Source organism: Ptychodera flava, chromosome 2 (genome assembly GCF_041260155.1).
Source record: "Ptychodera flava strain L36383 chromosome 2, AS_Pfla_20210202, whole genome shotgun sequence".
Lineage (NCBI taxonomy): Eukaryota > Metazoa > Hemichordata > Enteropneusta > Ptychoderidae > Ptychodera > Ptychodera flava.
Window position 1 is genome coordinate 20,967,055 of NC_091929.1, and position 19,142 is coordinate 20,986,196.

Here is a 19,142-nt window from a genome sequence, read left to right on the forward strand (position 1 = left end):
GATGGTCATATCTTATTTTTTTCAATTCACTGTCCGAAGACTTTCTGTTGGGAGTAGGTCTTCCTAAAGTATGTTTTCATTCATTTTTGACAAAAATGCTATTTAAAGTGCCACACAATGCATTACATGCACCATGCAGTGATGTTTTTGATAAATTAATATCAACGTGGAACGCAAAACTTTAATCCCCTTCTGGGGGCGACCACCCCTACTGATACATGGGACAGCTGGACGATGTCATTTGCATGAGATTATTGTCTCATATACATTGAGTCTTCCCGCGCATTTCACCATTTAACACTTGCCGTCGACTTGAAAGAAGACAACAGATACTTAGGTGGTGATTCCTGGCTGGAAAATTCACATATTGCCTGAAAACATCAGAAAGGAGGAATTTTGACGTGAATTCACTGACAGGTATGGAAGTTAAGGTGAAAAACCTATTGATCAGATTATGGGTTCGTTCGTAATTAGTCTAAAACCATGGTATTATTTTCCGTATTTATAAGGCCTAAAATAGTAAATCATATTTATGAAATAATTGTATCACTAAAACCAAGTTCGTATTTCACCCGGCTTCCTTTCTGTGTAGCACCAGCAGCACTCGATAAAATCACTGTTTATGTGACATAGGCCGAGCTATGGTCAGGGAGGGCCAGTTGGTGAAAATGCACGATTCACATTTTTGAAACTAACGTGCTAGAGGCAATTGTATGCGACTTTGCATTATATAACCCAAACGTGTACGACAAACGTGCATGACTATACACAGTAAACATTTGCACGTTAGACATTTTAGACACGTTGGGGCCATACACGTTTGGTCGGCACGTATCGAGATAGGATTGCACGATTGGCATGATATAATTTGGCTTATATTGACTAAAATTATGTAAACGTTAGACATTTCAGACACGTTAGGTCCGCACACTATTGGTCGGCACATTAAACGATACAGAGCTCGAAATGGTAAACTGGTTGTTTCGGCACCAGGTCGTTTCGGCCTCTCAATTTCCAGCCCCAAGTCATTCTGGCACCGCAAGCCAAGACCTTTCGGCATCCCTGTTTGGATTATTTTTCAAACTATTCAGTAATTAACTGACCAGTCATACTCGTTACCATGACCTTTGCGTTCTGACCAGTACTTTTATGTGCATTTTGTGTGACTATAGGTTTACACGTTGGCATGATAGAAACTGACTGCCGTTGAGACCCTAAAATGATATACACGTTAGACAATATTAGACACGTCAGGTCCATACACGTTTGGTCGGTACGTTACGAGATAGGTTTGCCTGATTGGCATGATTGAATTTGACTTATCTTGAGACGCTTAAATGATGTACATACACGTTAGACATTTCAGACACGATAAGTCCATACACGTTTGGTCGGAACTTTACACAATAGGTTTGCACGATTGCCATAATAGAATTTAACTGCTTCTGAGAACCTAAATGAAAACACGTTAGACATTTTAGACACGTTAGGTCCATACACGTTTTGTCAGAACCTTACCTGATAGAATTTAACTTGAGACCCAATGTTAGACATTTCAGACACGTTAGGTTCGTACACGTTTGGTGGGCACATTACACGATAGGTTTGCACGATTGGCATGATACAATTTGACTTGAGACCCTAAAATGATATACACGTTAGACAATATTAGACTCGATAGGTCAAATTCTGTCATGTTACGTGCCGACCTAACGTGTGCGACGTGTATGTCATTATAGATTCTCACCGTACGTTTAATTTTCTCAACAGCAGTCAAATTCTATAATGTCTATATAATTCCAAGCTAAACTACATTTGTCTAAAAATAAATCCGAGCCCGATCTAAATATCGTTCTAAACTTTCTGAATTAGCCGGCGGTTAGGGTCGGCTCTGAGGAGCAAAAAGTTTTTCCAGCGGAAAAAAAAATTGGACTCGTCAAAGCAGATCTTAACTCCAGCTAAATTAGCAAGTTTAGAACGCTCTCTAGATCGGGCTGAATATCGTATTTATCTGATATATCGCTGGAAAAAAATTTGGACTCCACAGAGGCGATCTAAACTCCAGCTAACTTAGAAAGTGTAGAACGCTCTCTTAGATCGGCTTTGAGGAGTCCAATTTTTTCCAGCGATATATCCGATAATTACGATATTTAGCCCGATCTAAATAGCGTTCTAAACCACGGTCCCTCCACAAAACGTTTTGTGGAGGGACATTGTTTAAGCTTTTTAATTCAGCTGGAGCTGAGATCGGCTCTGAGGAGTCCAAAATATTTTCCAACGATATATCCGATAATTACGATATTTAATAAAGATAGACATATGCATTTCCATTAGTTTGTTCAAAGTCACTGTCGTAAAAATGAGGGTCTTTGATTTATTCTTCAAATTTGGCTGACAGGTGTAATAACCTTCATTCCCACGACCTGGGCTTACAGAATCAAAGTCTGTTGATAAGAACAATAAACACAATTAACACGTTTTAATCTGACGATTTTCAAATTATCAGATCACTTGGCACTCCAACACAATCATGTACGACCGCACTAACAAATCATAAACCCTGGAAACGCTTCCCGGGATCAAGTTTTTTCTTGTCTGTAAGATGATTATTGAGTGTCACAGCCTTTTTGTTTTCCATTGACATTGTAATCTAGTAGATTTCCTTGCAAGACAATCGGACGCAAACCATGGAGAAGTGCACGAATTCAGTACTTGTTGACATGACAAAGCAGTACATCACTGGTAAACTTTAACCTGCCGGCATGTCTCCGCTCAACAAATTCAAATGGTATTTTAGATGCCGCCCGCCACTTCCCTGACCGAACGCCAAAGAGGTGGGAACTGATCAGCGAATATGTCAGCGAGCGTGGTATAGGGACAATTCATCATCGGAAACAAACCAACAACCGCTATTTTTACCGCATAACACATCAACTATCGAGCAGCGTATACGTTAATGTGTTTGCCCTCCTGGTATTTTATATAATTTTCCGGGATCTATCAAATGTCGTCTTCGTATTTATCATTCTTTGAAATGCACGTTACAAATATATCACATCAAAGAACAAGTCGGCACAGAGAATTGTCTGTATTCTAGGGCCGTCTTTAGAAATTGGTCGCATTTTTTGTATTTTGAAGTTTAAGTCAAGAATTTGGTTGCCCTCCTAGTATTTTATATAATTTTCTTGGTTCTACAATATGTCATCTTCGAACCCTTCGATCTTCAAGTATGAAACACTCGTTACTAATATCTCACATCACAGAACAAGTCGGCAAAGAGAATTAGCTGTGTAATTATCCGGATACATCGCTGGAAAAAAATATTCTCCTCAGAGCCGATCTAAACTCTAGCTAAATTAGAAAGTTTCGAACGCTACTTAGATCTACATAGATATCGTAATTATCGGATATATCGCTAGAAAAATTTGAACTCCTCATAGCCGATCTAAGTCCAGCTAAATTAGAAAGTTTAGAATGCTATTTAGATCTGGCTAATATCGTAATTATCGGATATACCAAGCTAAACTCCAGCTGCAAACTATAGACGTAAATCTAAACTCCAGCTAAATGAGAAAGTTTAGAATGCTATTCAATTTTAGATCGGCCTAAATATCGTAATCATCGGATATATCGCAGATTTTTTTACTCAATAGAGACAATCTAAAGTTCAGCTAAATTAGAAAGTTTAAAACGCTATTTAGATATCGGGCTCAATATCGTAATTATCGGATACATAGCTGAAAAAAATTGACTAAATCTAAACTCCAGCTAAATTAGAAAGTTAGAATACTATTTAGATCTGGCTAAATGTCGTTATTATCGGATGTATCGCTGCAAAAAAAATTGACTCAATAGAGGCAATCTAAATTAAGTTCAGCTAAATTAGAAAGTTTAAAACGCTATTTAGATCAGGTAAATATCGACGTTATCGGATAAATCGCTGGAAAATATTTTGACTCCTCAGAGCTGAGCTAAATTAGAAAGTTTAGAACGCTATTTAGATTGGGCTAAATATCGTAATTTAGCTGTGTTTAGCTGTGTTTTATCGTGTTTAGCTTATTTAGTTCCCATTGACAATACAAAGAGTTGGAACAGGAACACGGCTATAGGCACACTTCCGCAGCTAACTCCTATTTTTTCACTTGGGAGGCCACAAAGCCTCCGAGTGTAAGAACAGCCCACGACACTTTCTGCTGATGGATTCAGTATTCCATTAGCGTTTGCTGCAGTTTCATAGCCCACATTTTTAGCTCACGTGTTCACACACGTGGGCTAATGTCAGGTGCAGCCAACGGAGCTATTCATCGAAAAAGCTATTCCAGGAGCAATTTTTGAGGGCAGGGGAAATTTTAATTTTGCTAGGGCAGGGGACATGTTTTTAGGTGGTAGGGGAGCAAATTTTAGGTTTTTTTTGTAGGGCAGGGCGGATATCGGTTGATTGTCCTGGGGACAGGGCTTGGCGAAAAACTTTTTGAGGGGAATGTTTCCAGGGCAGGGAAATTGGCAAGTTTTTTTCGCCACAGGGTGAGGGAGCTTCAAAAATTCACATGGGGAGGGGAAACAGGCAAAAATAAGTGGGGAGTGGGTAAAAATCACTTTGAGTGTGGAAGGGTAAGTAGAAAAATTTTCTGTGGGAGGGCAAATTATGAACAGCTAATTAATTACCCTCTTGACTTAAAATTAGTCAGTTCACATTACTTGTCATGCACAATATATCTTATCATAGTAAGGACCTTTTTAAAAGTGCATTGTTCGTTGGCTGCACCTGTAATGTCGCAGCGATGTCTGTCTTTGTCTGCCCGTCTGTTTGTGCGCCCGATATCTCAAAAACGGCTCATCAGATCAGAATCAAATCTGGTACATAGATTCAATTTGCAAATGGCAAGAAACTGATTAGTGTTTGGTGGGTGTGGCTTGCTTACTTTTTGCTCATTTGCATAATTAATGATTCGAGAAAAAACGGCTACACATTGAGAACGACAGCACACAATTTGATGAGGTTTGCTACAAATGTTGATCACAGTATATCAGCAGTGGGAACATTTAAAGGGGTTGACATGAAAGATAGTCGCTAATTTGCATATTTAATGAACTTTCCTAATTAGGGATATATATCTGATTTGACTTGATCAAAATCGATCAATCTTCATCATGTTCATTTTAGCCGTATGCCGGCCAAATTGACCGGCTACTTCCGTAAGTTCGCGGGCTACTTTTCAGCACTGTTTCGCTCTCTAGCCCCGAAATTCTGGTTTTGAAAACAATATTTTGATTTTTTGGTGGTCTTGCAAACCGGAAATAATATTTCAGAAGTGCCGATGTGGCTATATGTAGTCTAGCAATTTAGGGTGAACTTGTTGCTATCACTGTAGTACCGCGATCAGCGAACTATACTAGGAATCGCTTTCGAGGTCAACCCTGCTTTGCCGATCACAGCCCGCATTATTCCGACGTTCACATCGGGTATAGCCGAACTTTGGACTAACATACGTTATGCCCACGAATAGCCGACCATTTACGAATGAAGCCGACGTTGTTTCGCTCAAACGCTGAAGAGAAAGTCGACGCTTGAGAGCTTTGGTTTTCTGCGTAAGAATAGGGCCTTGTCTGATGGGTTTGGTAGGTTTGATCAAATCTAAAGCGACCAAAAGTTATTGAGTCTCATTTTCATACTTTTGAAACGCCATGTCAATCCTACCATGGTCGATCACAATGCCAATATGAGTCTCAAGTCGATCGACATCGCGTTTTGTGGAGTGACTTTGGTTGTGTGCATCGCGGAAGAGAAAGTCGACGCTTGAAAACTTTGATTTTCTGCGTAAGAGTAGGATTTTGTCTGTTGGTTTTCGGAGGTTTTAGATCAAATCTAAATAAACAAAAAATTACTTGGTCTCACTTTTGTACCTTCGAAACGCTACGTCGATCACAGTGTACTTGTCAAATTTCAGGTCGACCGATATCGCGTTGTGTGTACTGTATTACAATAGACTGCCGGTGCTTTGTACACATACTGTGTAGTACAGGTTGGCGTTCGTATAGTTTGGGATTTTATCAAACATGAACACTGAAATTTAGCTCTCTTTATATATTCACTATCACCAAAAAATCAGTAATCAGCTCGCGGATTCATTTTATATATTGTGAAATTTAATAGTACAGTGAATTGAAATCACTGAAAACTGTGTTCCCATAATTCATTGAATTGCATGAATAAACTGTTTGATATTACTGTATCTTCAGTCAAGTTTATTTAAATCAGTAAAAACTTTGTACAGCCAGACTGGTCAGGATTCTAGCGGATCGTTTTCTGGGTTGTGAAAACCCCTATCTAAGATGTATTTCAAAATGTTTGTTCAAGTCATGAACGAAATATAATTCTACACAACATTCTGGTGAAATTTTGCTATTATCTTTGCAAACTGAATGCAGTTGACAGGCCTGAGTGATATCAAATAATTTTTCTGACGTTTTTGTTAAACTTTATCCCACGAAAACATGTTGTAATTGATTGTGATAATGATTATTCTGTATGCTGAAATGATCTTTCATACTGTACAAGAATGCATGAATTACTCCAAAATGTATTAAAATTGAAAAATTTCTTGCACACAAGGAGGGGGACCCCATCCTTCCCCCTGTGTGTATGTTGAATAGCCTTGTATACACTGTATAAGAATGCATAAAATTGCTCAGAAATGTCTTCAAATGTAAAAAAAAAAATCCTTAACACCTTAACACTCTTATGCTGAAATGGTCGTTCATACTGTACAAGAATGTATGAAATTACTCCAAAATGTCTTAAAAGCTTGCACACCCCTCCCTGAAACCCTTCACATGTGTGTATGTTGAAATAGCCTTTTATACACTGTATAAGAATGCATAAAATTGCTCAGAAATGTCTTCAAATAAAAAAAAATCCTTAAAGGCAGGGGGAGCCTATAAATACCCCCTATCTCCCTGGGCATTCATAATCCAACATGAGTGGCACACGGTAACAGCGTCAACGAATGCTCCCGAAAATCTGGAGCTTTCAAGAACCATGGTGTAAATTAAAGCACTGTTCCAACATATTACGTTTTGTGAATACTTGTGGCATCACCTTGTTGGCTAAATTCTCTCATTTTTTCCATTTTAAGTTGATTTTTGATGCCAAAACTGCTTCGATCCTGTGTTCGAAGCGTCCAAGGAACAATAGATGAAAGCATTCAAACAGCTGTCAATCACGAGGGGACGCGCAAAGGTGCAAAACGATCAAACATTTGTTGTGTACATCGGATCGATTACGATGTCAACAATGAATGAACGATTCTTACAACCGAGCGAAATACTTGACCAACGGCTACTGAACACGAGTCTCAGATGAGTTCAGACACAAACGGACTATTTCATGGTTTCAAGCAGATTGCCTCTCCCTGTTTGTTTGTTGATCTGTGTACCTGTAGGCCTATGAATGGGTGATGTGTATATTGACCTGCAGTACGATATTTTACGATAGATCTCTTTTAGAAATGTTGTGGCTTAGCCCTGCGTACGATGCCGTGGTGTCCCGGCGTTATACGGCCTCCCACCACAGCTCTGTTGATTGCCATGAATAAAACCGGCAACATGCGGATCCAATTTGGACGGAGCACGAAAAATACTAACTGTTTTCGGCCGAAATCAACTCGATTCCGATCTATGAAGCCTACACAAATCACTCAACCGCTCACAGACTGCGAAAAAATGCTCTCGTGACGTCCAAAACCGTTGTTTGCTGGCGATGCACGGTCAATGGCCCATGCAGTGGACGGCCATTGGATACGTTCACGCCACGATTATACAGGTGCCCATGAGCTGCATTATTTCCTGTCGGGTAGGGGCGATGAAACTAAATCGCGATTCATCTCTGTCAGATTTGACCAAAATGAGACACTTGACATAGATTATAGCATCAAATGTTGACCGTTCAGACTGAAACATGATGAAAGGTCTGAAGATCGCCGTGATGTCGTTCTTCTCTATACGTTTTTCTGGGCTTGTTTTTTACTATCTGACGGGGTTTTTTTTTGAAATCTTAATCAACTTTTCTTTCCAACACCATTACCTTTTCTACTTTCATAGTAACTTAGGATTCATTTAATTCGCAGATTTATAGACTCTTATGTTCTTCCTCGATTGTCTGTAACTGATTTTGCTATCCCGATATCGACATTGAGTTCGCACTCAGGTGTCTCGAAACTTACGTCATTCACTGACATAGTTTTCGGACAAACTGAAGAAATTCGACAACTACTAACGAATAGTCGGCAAAATTTACAGAGACTAGCAATAATAATTATGGTCATTTCACCTTCTTTAGCTAAGCGGACTGGCTTGGCGGAAGCAGTAAATAACGATCTGAGTTCCCATTTTTACCTACGGCGTGTGAGTGTAGTATTCAAACGAGTAAGATCAAAATCTACGCTGTTCCGAGTGGCCTGGAGATAATATACAATAAATTGACCTTATCAAAATTACTCTGTTTTACAATGCTTGGATATTGATACGTTTTCTATACTTTGTGACTTTTGATTTAATTAAAGTCTTTTGATTCTCCATTGGCGGCAGCACACGTACGGTTACAACCGTCATGTGATGACCGGAGTGTGATTGTAAAGTTGTCAGGAAGTTGTTCAGAAGAAAAAGCATTTTGTATTTAGAGGCTGCAGTTCGGGATTTTTCAAGATGAACAACAACACATTATACATTTCCTACATCTTTGAAACGGGGATTACGGTAATCTTTCATGTGATGAAATTTTTTTGAACGGCTTTGCCATGTGTTCCCACGATGAGTGTGAACTGATTCTTTGTTCGTAAAAATCGTCAGAAATGGTCCAGTGGCCGCGATAAAATAGATACAGATGTAAAACCATTGCGAGGAAGATAGTAAGAAATTCACATTGCAATATTTGCTGTCGTATTTCTCAGCAGGAATAATCAATTTTTAGCTCACGTGTGTAAACACGTGGGCTATTGTCATAGCGATGTCTGTCTGTCTGTCCGTGTGTGTGTGTGTGTGTGTGTTAGTGTGTGTGTGTGTGTGTGTGTGTCTGTCTGTCTGTTTACACGATAACTCAAAAACGCCTGAACGGATTCAAGTCAGATTTGGTACACAGGTACCATATGCTACTTGCAAGAACTGATTAGATTTTGGTTAGTGTGGCTTGCATATTAATGAAGTTATGCAATATCGTTTTTTTTCCGTACAATGGTTTCCCTATGGAGACGGTAATGACAGTGTAGACATATATCAAGAAATACTGCACAAAATTTCATGAAACTTTTCACAGATGACAATCTCAGAACATTATGATGATACTGTGAGTGTCATGTCAATTACCTTCTCATTTGCATATTTAATGAACTTTTGTTATCAATGAGATAACTCTGAAATTCCTGCACCAAACTTGATGATACTTGCAACAAATATTGATCTGATATATATCTCATTATACTTAGAAGCATTGGACAGTGTCAAGTTAATAAATAGGTCATTTGCATATTTTATGAAGTTTTGTAATTAGTCATACAACTTCGATATAACTTCACCAAATGTGATGAAATCTGCTGCAGATACTGATCCGACTGATATCTAACTGTAGTGTAAAGCATTCAGTAGTGTGAAATTAATTAAGGGTTCATTTGCATATTTAATGAATTTTGTAATTAGGTATATAACTCTGAAATTACGGAACCCAAGTCTTTGAAATTGGGTACAGATATTGTTTTGATAAATATCTAATTGTACTGAGAAGCATTTGGCAGTGTCAAGTTAACGAATAGGTCATTTGCATATTTTATGAAGTTTTGTAATTAGTGGTATAACTCCAAATCACTGCACCAAATGTTATGAAATCTGCTGCAGATACTGATCCGACAGATATCTAATTGTGGTGTAGCGCATTTACTTGTGTGAAGTTAATTAAGGGTTTATTTGCATATTTAATGAACTTTGTAATTAGTGATATTACTCCAAAATTACAGCGTTAAATTTGATGAAACTTGCTACAGATGTTGATCTGATAAATATCTAATTGTACTGAGAAGCATTGAACAGTGTCAAGTTAATAATTAGCTCATTTGCATATTTCATGAAGTTTTATAAGTAGTCATATTACTCCGAAATAACTGCATCAAATGTGATGAAAACTGCTGCATATAATGATCTGACAGATATCTAACTGTGTTGTAAAGCATTTAGTAGTGTAAAGTTAATTAAGGGTTCATTTGCATATTTAATACACTTTGTAATTAGGTATATACTCTGAAATTACGGCACCAAATTTTGTGAAACGTGCTACAGATATTGATTTGATAAATATTTAATTGTGCTTTGAATCATTGAACAGTGTCAAGTTAATATAGGGATTATTTGCATATTTAATGAACTTTGTAATTAGTGACATTACTCTAAAATTACTGCACTAAATTAAATAAAACGTGCTACAAATGTTGATCTGATGGATATCTAATTGTCCGATGAAGCATTGAGCAGTGTCAAGTTAATTAACATCTTATTTGCATATTAAATAAAGTTTTGTCATTAGTGATTAAAATCTGAGAGTACTGTGCGATGTTGAAAAAAACCTGCTTCATTTAGTGATAACATATATATATATCTTATTGCTCTGTGAAGCGTACTACTATTAATGAACCTGTTGTAAAACACGTGAGCATATTCAGTTCATATCTGGTTATACGTTGTGTATAAGATCAGCAAGCAGGTGTTCGGCGGTCAATTGCTTCTATCATAATGACTTGATCGCAGCGATTTGGCGAGAAGACAGCGGGTACTTATAATCTCGCAATATTATTGATATCATGTCTTTGTGTTGAAAATTTTCTATCGGAGGCAGCTCAAATCAACAGCCGTAGTATATCGGGAATAGTGTTCTCACTGGACACCGAACTACCTGCTATCAACAGTACGTTATGTACCATCGGCGGTAACACATTGGTCGTAATCTTGTCTAATTCTGCCCCGCCTTTTGTACCGTCCAGAAATTTCAAAGCTAGAATTTTTTTACCCTGACATATAATACAGCGATCTTGCACACTAATGATCATTCCACTGTTACTGTTGGGATTTGTCGGTTTTTTTAATTTGTTGCGAGGCCCTGGTAAAATTTTTTCAATACGATACACAGATTGAATTTTTTCAAGGTAAATTTAGTATATTCCCTGTTTGTAGGGTAAAGTCGGTTTGGGGTCGTTTAGTCCAGAAACCTGCAGAGTTCTGTATGATCACCGTTCGGCATTTGGGTGAATTTGTTTTGGTCAAAGTAATTCAGTAACAATATACGCCAGATTCTTTGTGTTGTTTTTGTCACCGTCATACGCGTATACGGACGGTTTTTGATTTAAAACGGTAAAAATATCCAGTGCTCGTAAATGCCTGCAAAGTTTATTCAGTGACTGTTTACGCAGCAGTCGTAAATACGACTAGGATTTACCACCACGTAACAACTGTAAACACCGCATCAACAGTCCATACGAAAATTTTGTGCTGAATCGAGGGAGAAAACAATTGCGGTAGGAAAGGTCAGTCCACCATCCGTCAAAGTTGTTGATCGGAAAAACCTGCACAGTGCACCAACTACATGAGTGGCTGTTATAGTTGTACACGTAGTTCCATGGGCTTTCCACTGTCCCTTGTTACGAGCTATGTTCAAAGTGCGTCAAGCTACAAATATTTTCATGTATGGAGTTACAGACATCGGTGAAGTACCGGTACATTGATTTTGTTCAAAACCACTGCCTGTTTGCTCCTCGTTGTTTTTTGTGTCCCTAACGTCGACTGGCTGTATATGTGCGTACAAACATAGCAGTCGGGATTAAGATTTCCTGGATAAATAGATACACTCATAGTTTATTCCGCCTCTGACGCAAAGATACATACTGTTTTACATGTACCACTCCTAGGCCCTGGGATCGATTGCCATACCTTTAAAGTAAAACCCTTAACACTCTTATGCTGAAATGGTCTTTCATACAGTACAAGAATGCATGCATGCAATTACTCCAAATGTCTTCAAATTTTAATAATTTCTTGCACACAGGGAGGGAGACCCCCTCCCTGAAACCCTCCCGTGTGTGTATGTTGGAATAGCCTCTCACACACTGTATAAGAACGCATAATATTGCTCAGAAATGTCTTCAAATTAAAAAGACTTAACACCCCCACCCCAATCCCGACCCGCCCAGGTAACCTGGTTGCACACAGAAGCTAACCGCCTACTTTTCTAAATTTTCCGCCTACTTCAAAATTTTTGAGAACCCTGAATCTTGGTATGTATTTTTAAGATACTATGATTTAATATAATTGAAAGTCATTAAGCATTTTGACTTCAGCCAATTCCTAACTTGATTGCAGTTCTTGGAACTTGCTATGTACATCAAATATACTATGATATAACATTATCTAAAGTCAAAAGATATTGTTACTTCAGTCAATTGCTAATTTGCATATTTAATTATTTTCCTAATTAAGGATATACCGGTATATCTGAATTGACTTGATCAAAATTGATGAAACTTGCTATGTACATGAAAGACACTATAATACAATAATATTGAAAGTCATTAAGCATTTTCTCTTCAGCCAATTCCTAATTTGCATATTTAATGAGCTTTCTTAATTAGGGATATTTATCTGAATTGACTGGACCAAAATTGACGCAACTTGCTATATGCATTAAAGATATTATGATACAACATTATTGAAAGTCATTAAGCATTTTTTCTTCAGCCAATTCCTAATTTGCATTTTCAATGATCTTTTCTAATTACGGATATTTACTGGGATTTAGTTGATCAAAGTTGGCAAAACATGCTATGTACATTGATGAATATACCAGGTTAAAACAATATTGAAAGTCATTTCACATTTTCATGTCAGCTAATTTATAATTTGCATATTCAATGAGCTTTAACAGTTTGGCATATATGGCTTGAAGGACTTGGCCAAAGGTAATTACACTTGCTATATAAAGTGGTAATACAATGACAGCATTCAAAGAAATTTAATATTTTTATTTCAGCTAATTACGTATTTGTATACTTCATGACCTGTTAGAAATAATCTTTGGTGAATATCGTTCATTGTGTTGATCATAATACTTTCCATAAAGTTGCAAACATGTTGCATAGGTTCAAATTTACATATAACTGCAATATAATGAAACACGTGAGCATTTTCAGTTCATATCTGGTCCTAACAGTCTGTGTGGTAGGGAACGATGCCAGCCTACACAGATCAGAGCTGTTGGAACAGACTTTGACTAAGTATATGCGTCTGAGTGACTCAGAGTACTGGTGTTTTTGTCTTGTTCAGTTCAGAAATGTTCTGGCTAGACTTGCAAGTTCCGAACTGATTATGTACGTACGATTGGCTGATCATGGATCGGAGAATAATAGAATCTCACTACCCCAAGGACCTGAGATCAGATTTCTCACACTCGGTGGGACATTTTGTCTCACACTCACTGAAAATCTCGCATGACCACACAATGCCATAAACTCACACTTGAAACATTGAATGACTATTTCAACTGTGTCAGTGACTATCCTACTTTGTGGCCATACGTTATTCCGTGTCACTAAATATAGTCCCAGAGTTATCTCAGGTCACATGCTACGCTAACGGGCGGAATTTTGGTGATTTCGCAATGTTCTTCTACTTCTTGAAGTACTTTATGATTAATTATTTTGAAAATTCAACAGTCTTTTATGAGTCTGTCAACAACGAAGTACAACAATATCCAAAATCGTGACAACGCTGTCGTCTGCCACTACATTGTGACCTACTTACTTTTTAATTCAGGTCCGTGTGCTACTCCTGGCGCCATTGGATAATATTTAGCACGTGGAGCAAAAGGCTGTTTATTATCCAATCAGAACTCGTGTAATATATATCGCCTTGGAGTATGCGCTTTTACACACAGTGTGGGACGTCAACAATTTCTGAGAGTACATGTAGGATATTGCTTTTTCCCACACTGTCGATCCCATACTCCCTATGGCCAGGAATGTGAGTAAAGACGCTGACATAGAAGTGTCACATATGGGCAGCTGTCCTTTGCGTGCATTGATAGATTACGAAACAGACATTTTTATATATATCATTTTTGGCCATATACTATTCAACATGTATTCATTAATATTGGTCCATGAGTCAACTGGCATGAAAGTTGTAATTTCGATCACGCCAAATAAAACATGTTCAATCTGGAGGACATTGAAATGCATTGTGGGTAAAAAGTCAACTTCTCGCAACAAAACAAGTTCGAGATAGTGATCCAATAAATAGTTTAAACACAAATGTAATCATTTTCATGGCAGAAAGTTCTGTTCATTCATACACCCACCTAAACTCATGCACCTTACATCATTTAGGCACTTCTAGTAAGAAATTCCTGTATAACCTAAGTTGACTTCCATAATCTTATGTATTATATCTGTAAAAAATCGCCATATTGAAAATACGGTCGACAACGTGAAACTTTTATGACTCACTTAGTTTGTAAAGAGTATTTAACTTACTGAGAATTATTCTGTTTAGAAATACATAACAATGTACTGTATGACCATATTTAATGCCAATTTTTGTCTCTACACATTAGACATTTTATTGTCACATATTCATTGTTAAGATAGAAACTGACTTGAATACATATTCTTTGTTCCAGAATTCTCAAAGAAATACTTGGAAAGTTCACTCACTAAAAGATGAACTGATAGCAACCGTAAGAGAGACATTTAGCAGTCCAGGTGAAATCATCTCTTTGCAAGGACGTGGGGCAGATAATTTGCAAAGGATAAGAACTTGAGACACTGTACGAAGATTCATACACGGGACTGTGGCTGGTTCATAAGCCATTTGGTGAAGATTTTGAACCGGAGACATTTCAACATATACACTAAGGATCACACAAATTAGAAGTAATTTCTCTGCAGAGGGTGTGCCATAACAGCCAATATGAACCAGCAGCTCAAAGATCATATAAGGACCCCGACAAACAAAAATCCATTTCTCTGCAAAGTGTGTGGTAACAGTTTTGCATGGCCAGGGACTCTAAAAAATCACATTGTAACATTTACAGATGGAAGGCAGTTTTTCTGCACTATGTGTGGCACAGGTAATCAAACTCTCAAAGTTGTTCCCACCGGGACACATTCAAATGAAAAGCCAGTTATCAACAAAGTCTGTAGTACACGGTTTGCACAGAGTGGAACTCCCGAAGGTCACATCAGGTCATATGTAAATGAAGAGACGATCGCCGACGAAGTCTGGGGAACAGGAGTTGGACAGAGTGCATCTCTAAGAGATCACATCAGAACACATACAAATGAAAAGCCATTTGTCTGCCTGGTTTGCGGTGAGTGCTTTGAAGCAAAATGGAATCTTGAACACCACATGTTGACACATGGAGATAAAACTTTTGCCTGCAAAGAGTGCAGTGAAGGTTTTTCGTCAATTGAGACCCTCCAAGATCACACCAGGACACATGCAAATGACAAACCATTCATCTACGAAGTTTGTCCACACTGTGGCATGATATTTACGAACAATGAATCTCTCAAAGTTCACGTCAGTACAAATACAAATGAAAAGACAATCGCAAGTAAAGTCTGCAGTACAGGGTTTGCACAGAGTGGAACTCCTGAAGGTCATATCAGGTCATATGTAAATGAAAAGACGATCGCCGACGAAGTCTGGGGTACAGGGTGTGCACAGAGTGGAACTCCTGAAGGTCATATCAGGTCATATGTAAATGAAAAGACGATCGCCGACGAAGTCTGGGGTACAGGAGTTGGACAGAGTGCATCTCTAATAGATCACATCAGAACACATTCAAATGAAAAGCCAGTCATCAACAAAGTCTGCAGTACAGGGTTTGCACAGAGTGGAACTCCAGCAGGTCACATCAGGTCATATGTAAATAAAAAGACGATCGCCGACGAAGTCTGGGGTACAGGGTGTGCACAGAGTGGAACTCCTAAAGGTCACATCAGGTCACATGTGAATGAAAAGCCAATCGTCAGCAAAGTGTGCAGTACAGGGTTTGCACAGAGTGGAAATCCTGAAGGTCACATCAGGTCATATGTAAATGAAAAGCCAATCGTCAGCAAAGTGTCCAGTACAGGGTTTGCACAGAGTGGAACTCCTGGAGGTCACATCAGGTCATATGTAAATGAAAACCCAATCGTCAGCAAAGTGTGCAGTACAGGGTTTGTACAGAGTGAAACTCCTGAAGGTCACATCAGGTCATATGTAAATGAAAACCCAATCATCAGCAAAGTGTGCAGTACAGGGTTTGTACAGAGTGAAACTCCTGAAGGTCACATAAGGTCATATGTAAATGAAAACCCAATCATCAGCAAAGTGTGCAGTACAGGGTTTGTACAGAGTGAAACTCCTGAATGTCACATCAGGACATATGTAAATGAAAAGACAATCGCTGATGAAGTCGGGGGTACAGGAGTTGGACAGAGTACATCTCTAATAGATCACATCAGAACACATACAAATGAAAAGTCAGTCATTAACAAAGTCTGCAGTACAGGGTTTGCACAGAGTGGAACTCCAGCAGGTCACATCAGGTCATATGTAAATAAAAAGACGATCGCCGACGAAGTCTGGGGTACAGGGTGTGCACAGAGTGGAACTCCTGAAGGTCACATCAGGTCATATGTAAATGAAAACCCAATCGTCAGCAAAGTGTGCAGTACAGGGTTTGCACAGCGTGAAACTCCTGAAGGTCACATCAGGTCATATGTAAATGAAAACCCAATCGTCAGCAAAGTGTGCAGTACAGGGTTTGTACAGAGTGAAACTCCTGAAGGTCACATCAGGTCATATGTAAATGAAAAGACAATCGCTGATGAAGTCGGGGGTACAGGAGTTGGACAGAGTGCATCTCGAATAGATCACATCAGAACACATACAAATGAAAAGTCATTTGTCTGCCTGGTTTGCGGTGAGTGTTTTGAAGCAAAACGGAATCTTGAACACCACATGTTGACACATGGAGATAAAACAACATTTGCCTGCAAAGAGTGCGGTGAAGGGTTTTCATCAAATGAGAAACTTGAAGATCACACTAGGACACATGCAAATGACAAACCATTCATCTGTAAAGTGTGTGGTATGATATTTACGGATAATGAATCTCTCCAAGTTCACGTCAGTACACATGCTAGTAACAGGCATTATTCCTGCAGATTTTGTGACCAGAGTTTCAGAAGTAGTGATTTTCTGAATGTTCACATGAAGGAACATACAAAGGAAAAACGGTTTGTCTGTGAGGTGTGCGGCAAGGGTTTTACACGGAGAGACTACATGAAAGCTCACACAAGGGAACATGCAAATGATCCAGCTTTCTTCTGCAAAGTTTGCGGCAAGCCTTATTATCGGCGTGAAAGTTTCAAAGCTCACATGAAGACACACACAAATAGCAAACCATATGTCTGTGAAGTGTGTGGTAAGTGTTTTAATAAGCGTCAATCTCTGAAATTTCACACCAGGACACATACAAATGAAAGGCCATATGCGTGTAAAATTTGTGGGAACACTTATTTTCACAAGAGCAGTCTCAGATCTCACATCATGGCTCATGTAAATGAAAGACCATTTGCCTGTGAAGTGTGCGGCAAAAGTTTTGCTCTGAAAGATCGTCTGAAAAGACACAGCAGGATACACACAAATGAAAAACCGTTTGTCTGCAAAGAGTGTGGCAAGAGATTTGGGCAAAGTTGTGCCCTTAAAGTTCACAGCAGGACACACACACGTGACAAACCTCATGTCTGCGAAGTGTGCGGCAAGTACTTTGCATATCGTGGATCTCTCAAAGTTCATACAAGGATACATACAAATGAAAAGCCATTCGTCTGCAAAGTATGTGGGAAGGGTTTTACCCAGAGTGCACCTCTCGTGGTTCACGTCAGGACACACACAATGGAAAGACCATATGTCTGCAAAGTGTGTGGTAAGAGTTTTGTACAGGGCTATCCATACAAAGTTCACATCAGGACACATGAAGAAAAAACTCTTGAGTCTGATTGAGTTTGTGACAGGGGTTTCACACAGAATGGACAGTACGCACCCCAGGGACATATACTTTGACATTCACATTTTTATAGTTCTTTTCTGATCTGTGGAATCTTATTTTAAAGGTCTTGGAATGTGAAAAATTTTACTTAGTTTTCGAAAATCGAAATAAATTGTATTTTTCCCTGTAGATTTAACACAGGAAAGGCAACAATTTTGAATTTTAAATATTAGTAAATAAAAATGTAAGGTAATTTGTTTCTCTGGTTCCAAAGTTTGCATAGTGACCTGTGATTTTTGGACTCGAGTTGGTGAGACAAAGGTTGAACATTTCAGCGAGGAAAGTTTGAGCAAAAGTGTGAGTCTTTCACTTTCGAGGCGCATATTACCACATCGGGACACGAACAAATAAAAAGCCATTTGTCAGCAAAAGTGTTTGGTAGAAGGCTTCTTCCTGAAAAGAAATCTCAAAATCCTCATATGAACAGGTACCAATCAAAAATCGGGGTTTTTTTGCAAAGTATGCCCAGAGATATAATCTGGAAGTTCACATATTGACACGTACGAATGATGGACTATGTTTGTGCAGTGTCTATGGTGAGGGCTGTGCTCAGAATGAAGTCAACGACCAACATGGACACATACAAAGGAGAAAAATTTGTCTCCGAGGAATGTGGTGGAGGGTTTTGCTCAGATTGGAGACCTCAAAGTTCAGATAAGGACACCCGAAACAAAAAAAAACAAAAAAAACTGAGTCTGCATAATGTGAAGCGGGAGTTAAGAGGAAATTATTGAGATCACAAAGCTCACATTATGAGCGCCCAATGAAAAACCGAACATATCTGTGTTGTGTAGTAAAGGTCTTGTGCAGCATGCGTTTACCAAGATCACATGAGAACACACGCTAAGGACAAACTAAATATGTAAATTATTGCAGTGGAGGTGTGAATGTTCCAACATCAAGACACAAAAGAAAATCCATTAAGGATGCACATTATTTTCGAACAAGGTTATCTTGTCATATACGATTTAAAAAATGTCTTTGTATATTGAGGCAAGTTACTCCTGTGAAA

At 38.6% G+C, this 19,142-nt stretch overlaps 1 protein-coding gene across 2 annotated transcripts; it reads left to right on the forward strand.

Annotated features, from left to right (window-relative positions):
* The first annotated feature begins 273 nt into the window (after positions 1–273).
* On the forward strand, positions 274–18,813 carry LOC139116731 (zinc finger protein 709-like). Of its 2 annotated transcripts, none has more exons than XM_070679367.1 (2): positions 274–431; positions 14,708–18,813. In XM_070679367.1, exon 2 carries the CDS (start codon positions 14,998–15,000, stop codon positions 18,082–18,084), a length of 3,087 nt encoding a protein of 1,028 aa, XP_070535468.1. In that variant the 5' UTR covers positions 274–431; positions 14,708–14,997; the 3' UTR covers positions 18,085–18,813. The 2 variants fall into 2 exon arrangements, with proteins under 2 accessions (XP_070535468.1, XP_070535458.1); XM_070679357.1 differs by having other exon boundaries at positions 274–417.
* Positions 18,814–19,142: the final 329 nt, after the last annotated feature.

Excerpts from the sequence above, each read along its gene's own strand:
- LOC139116731 (XM_070679367.1), top strand. The coding sequence starts at position 14,998 with ATGAACCAGCAGCTCAAAGATCATATAAGGACCCCGACAAACAAAAAT.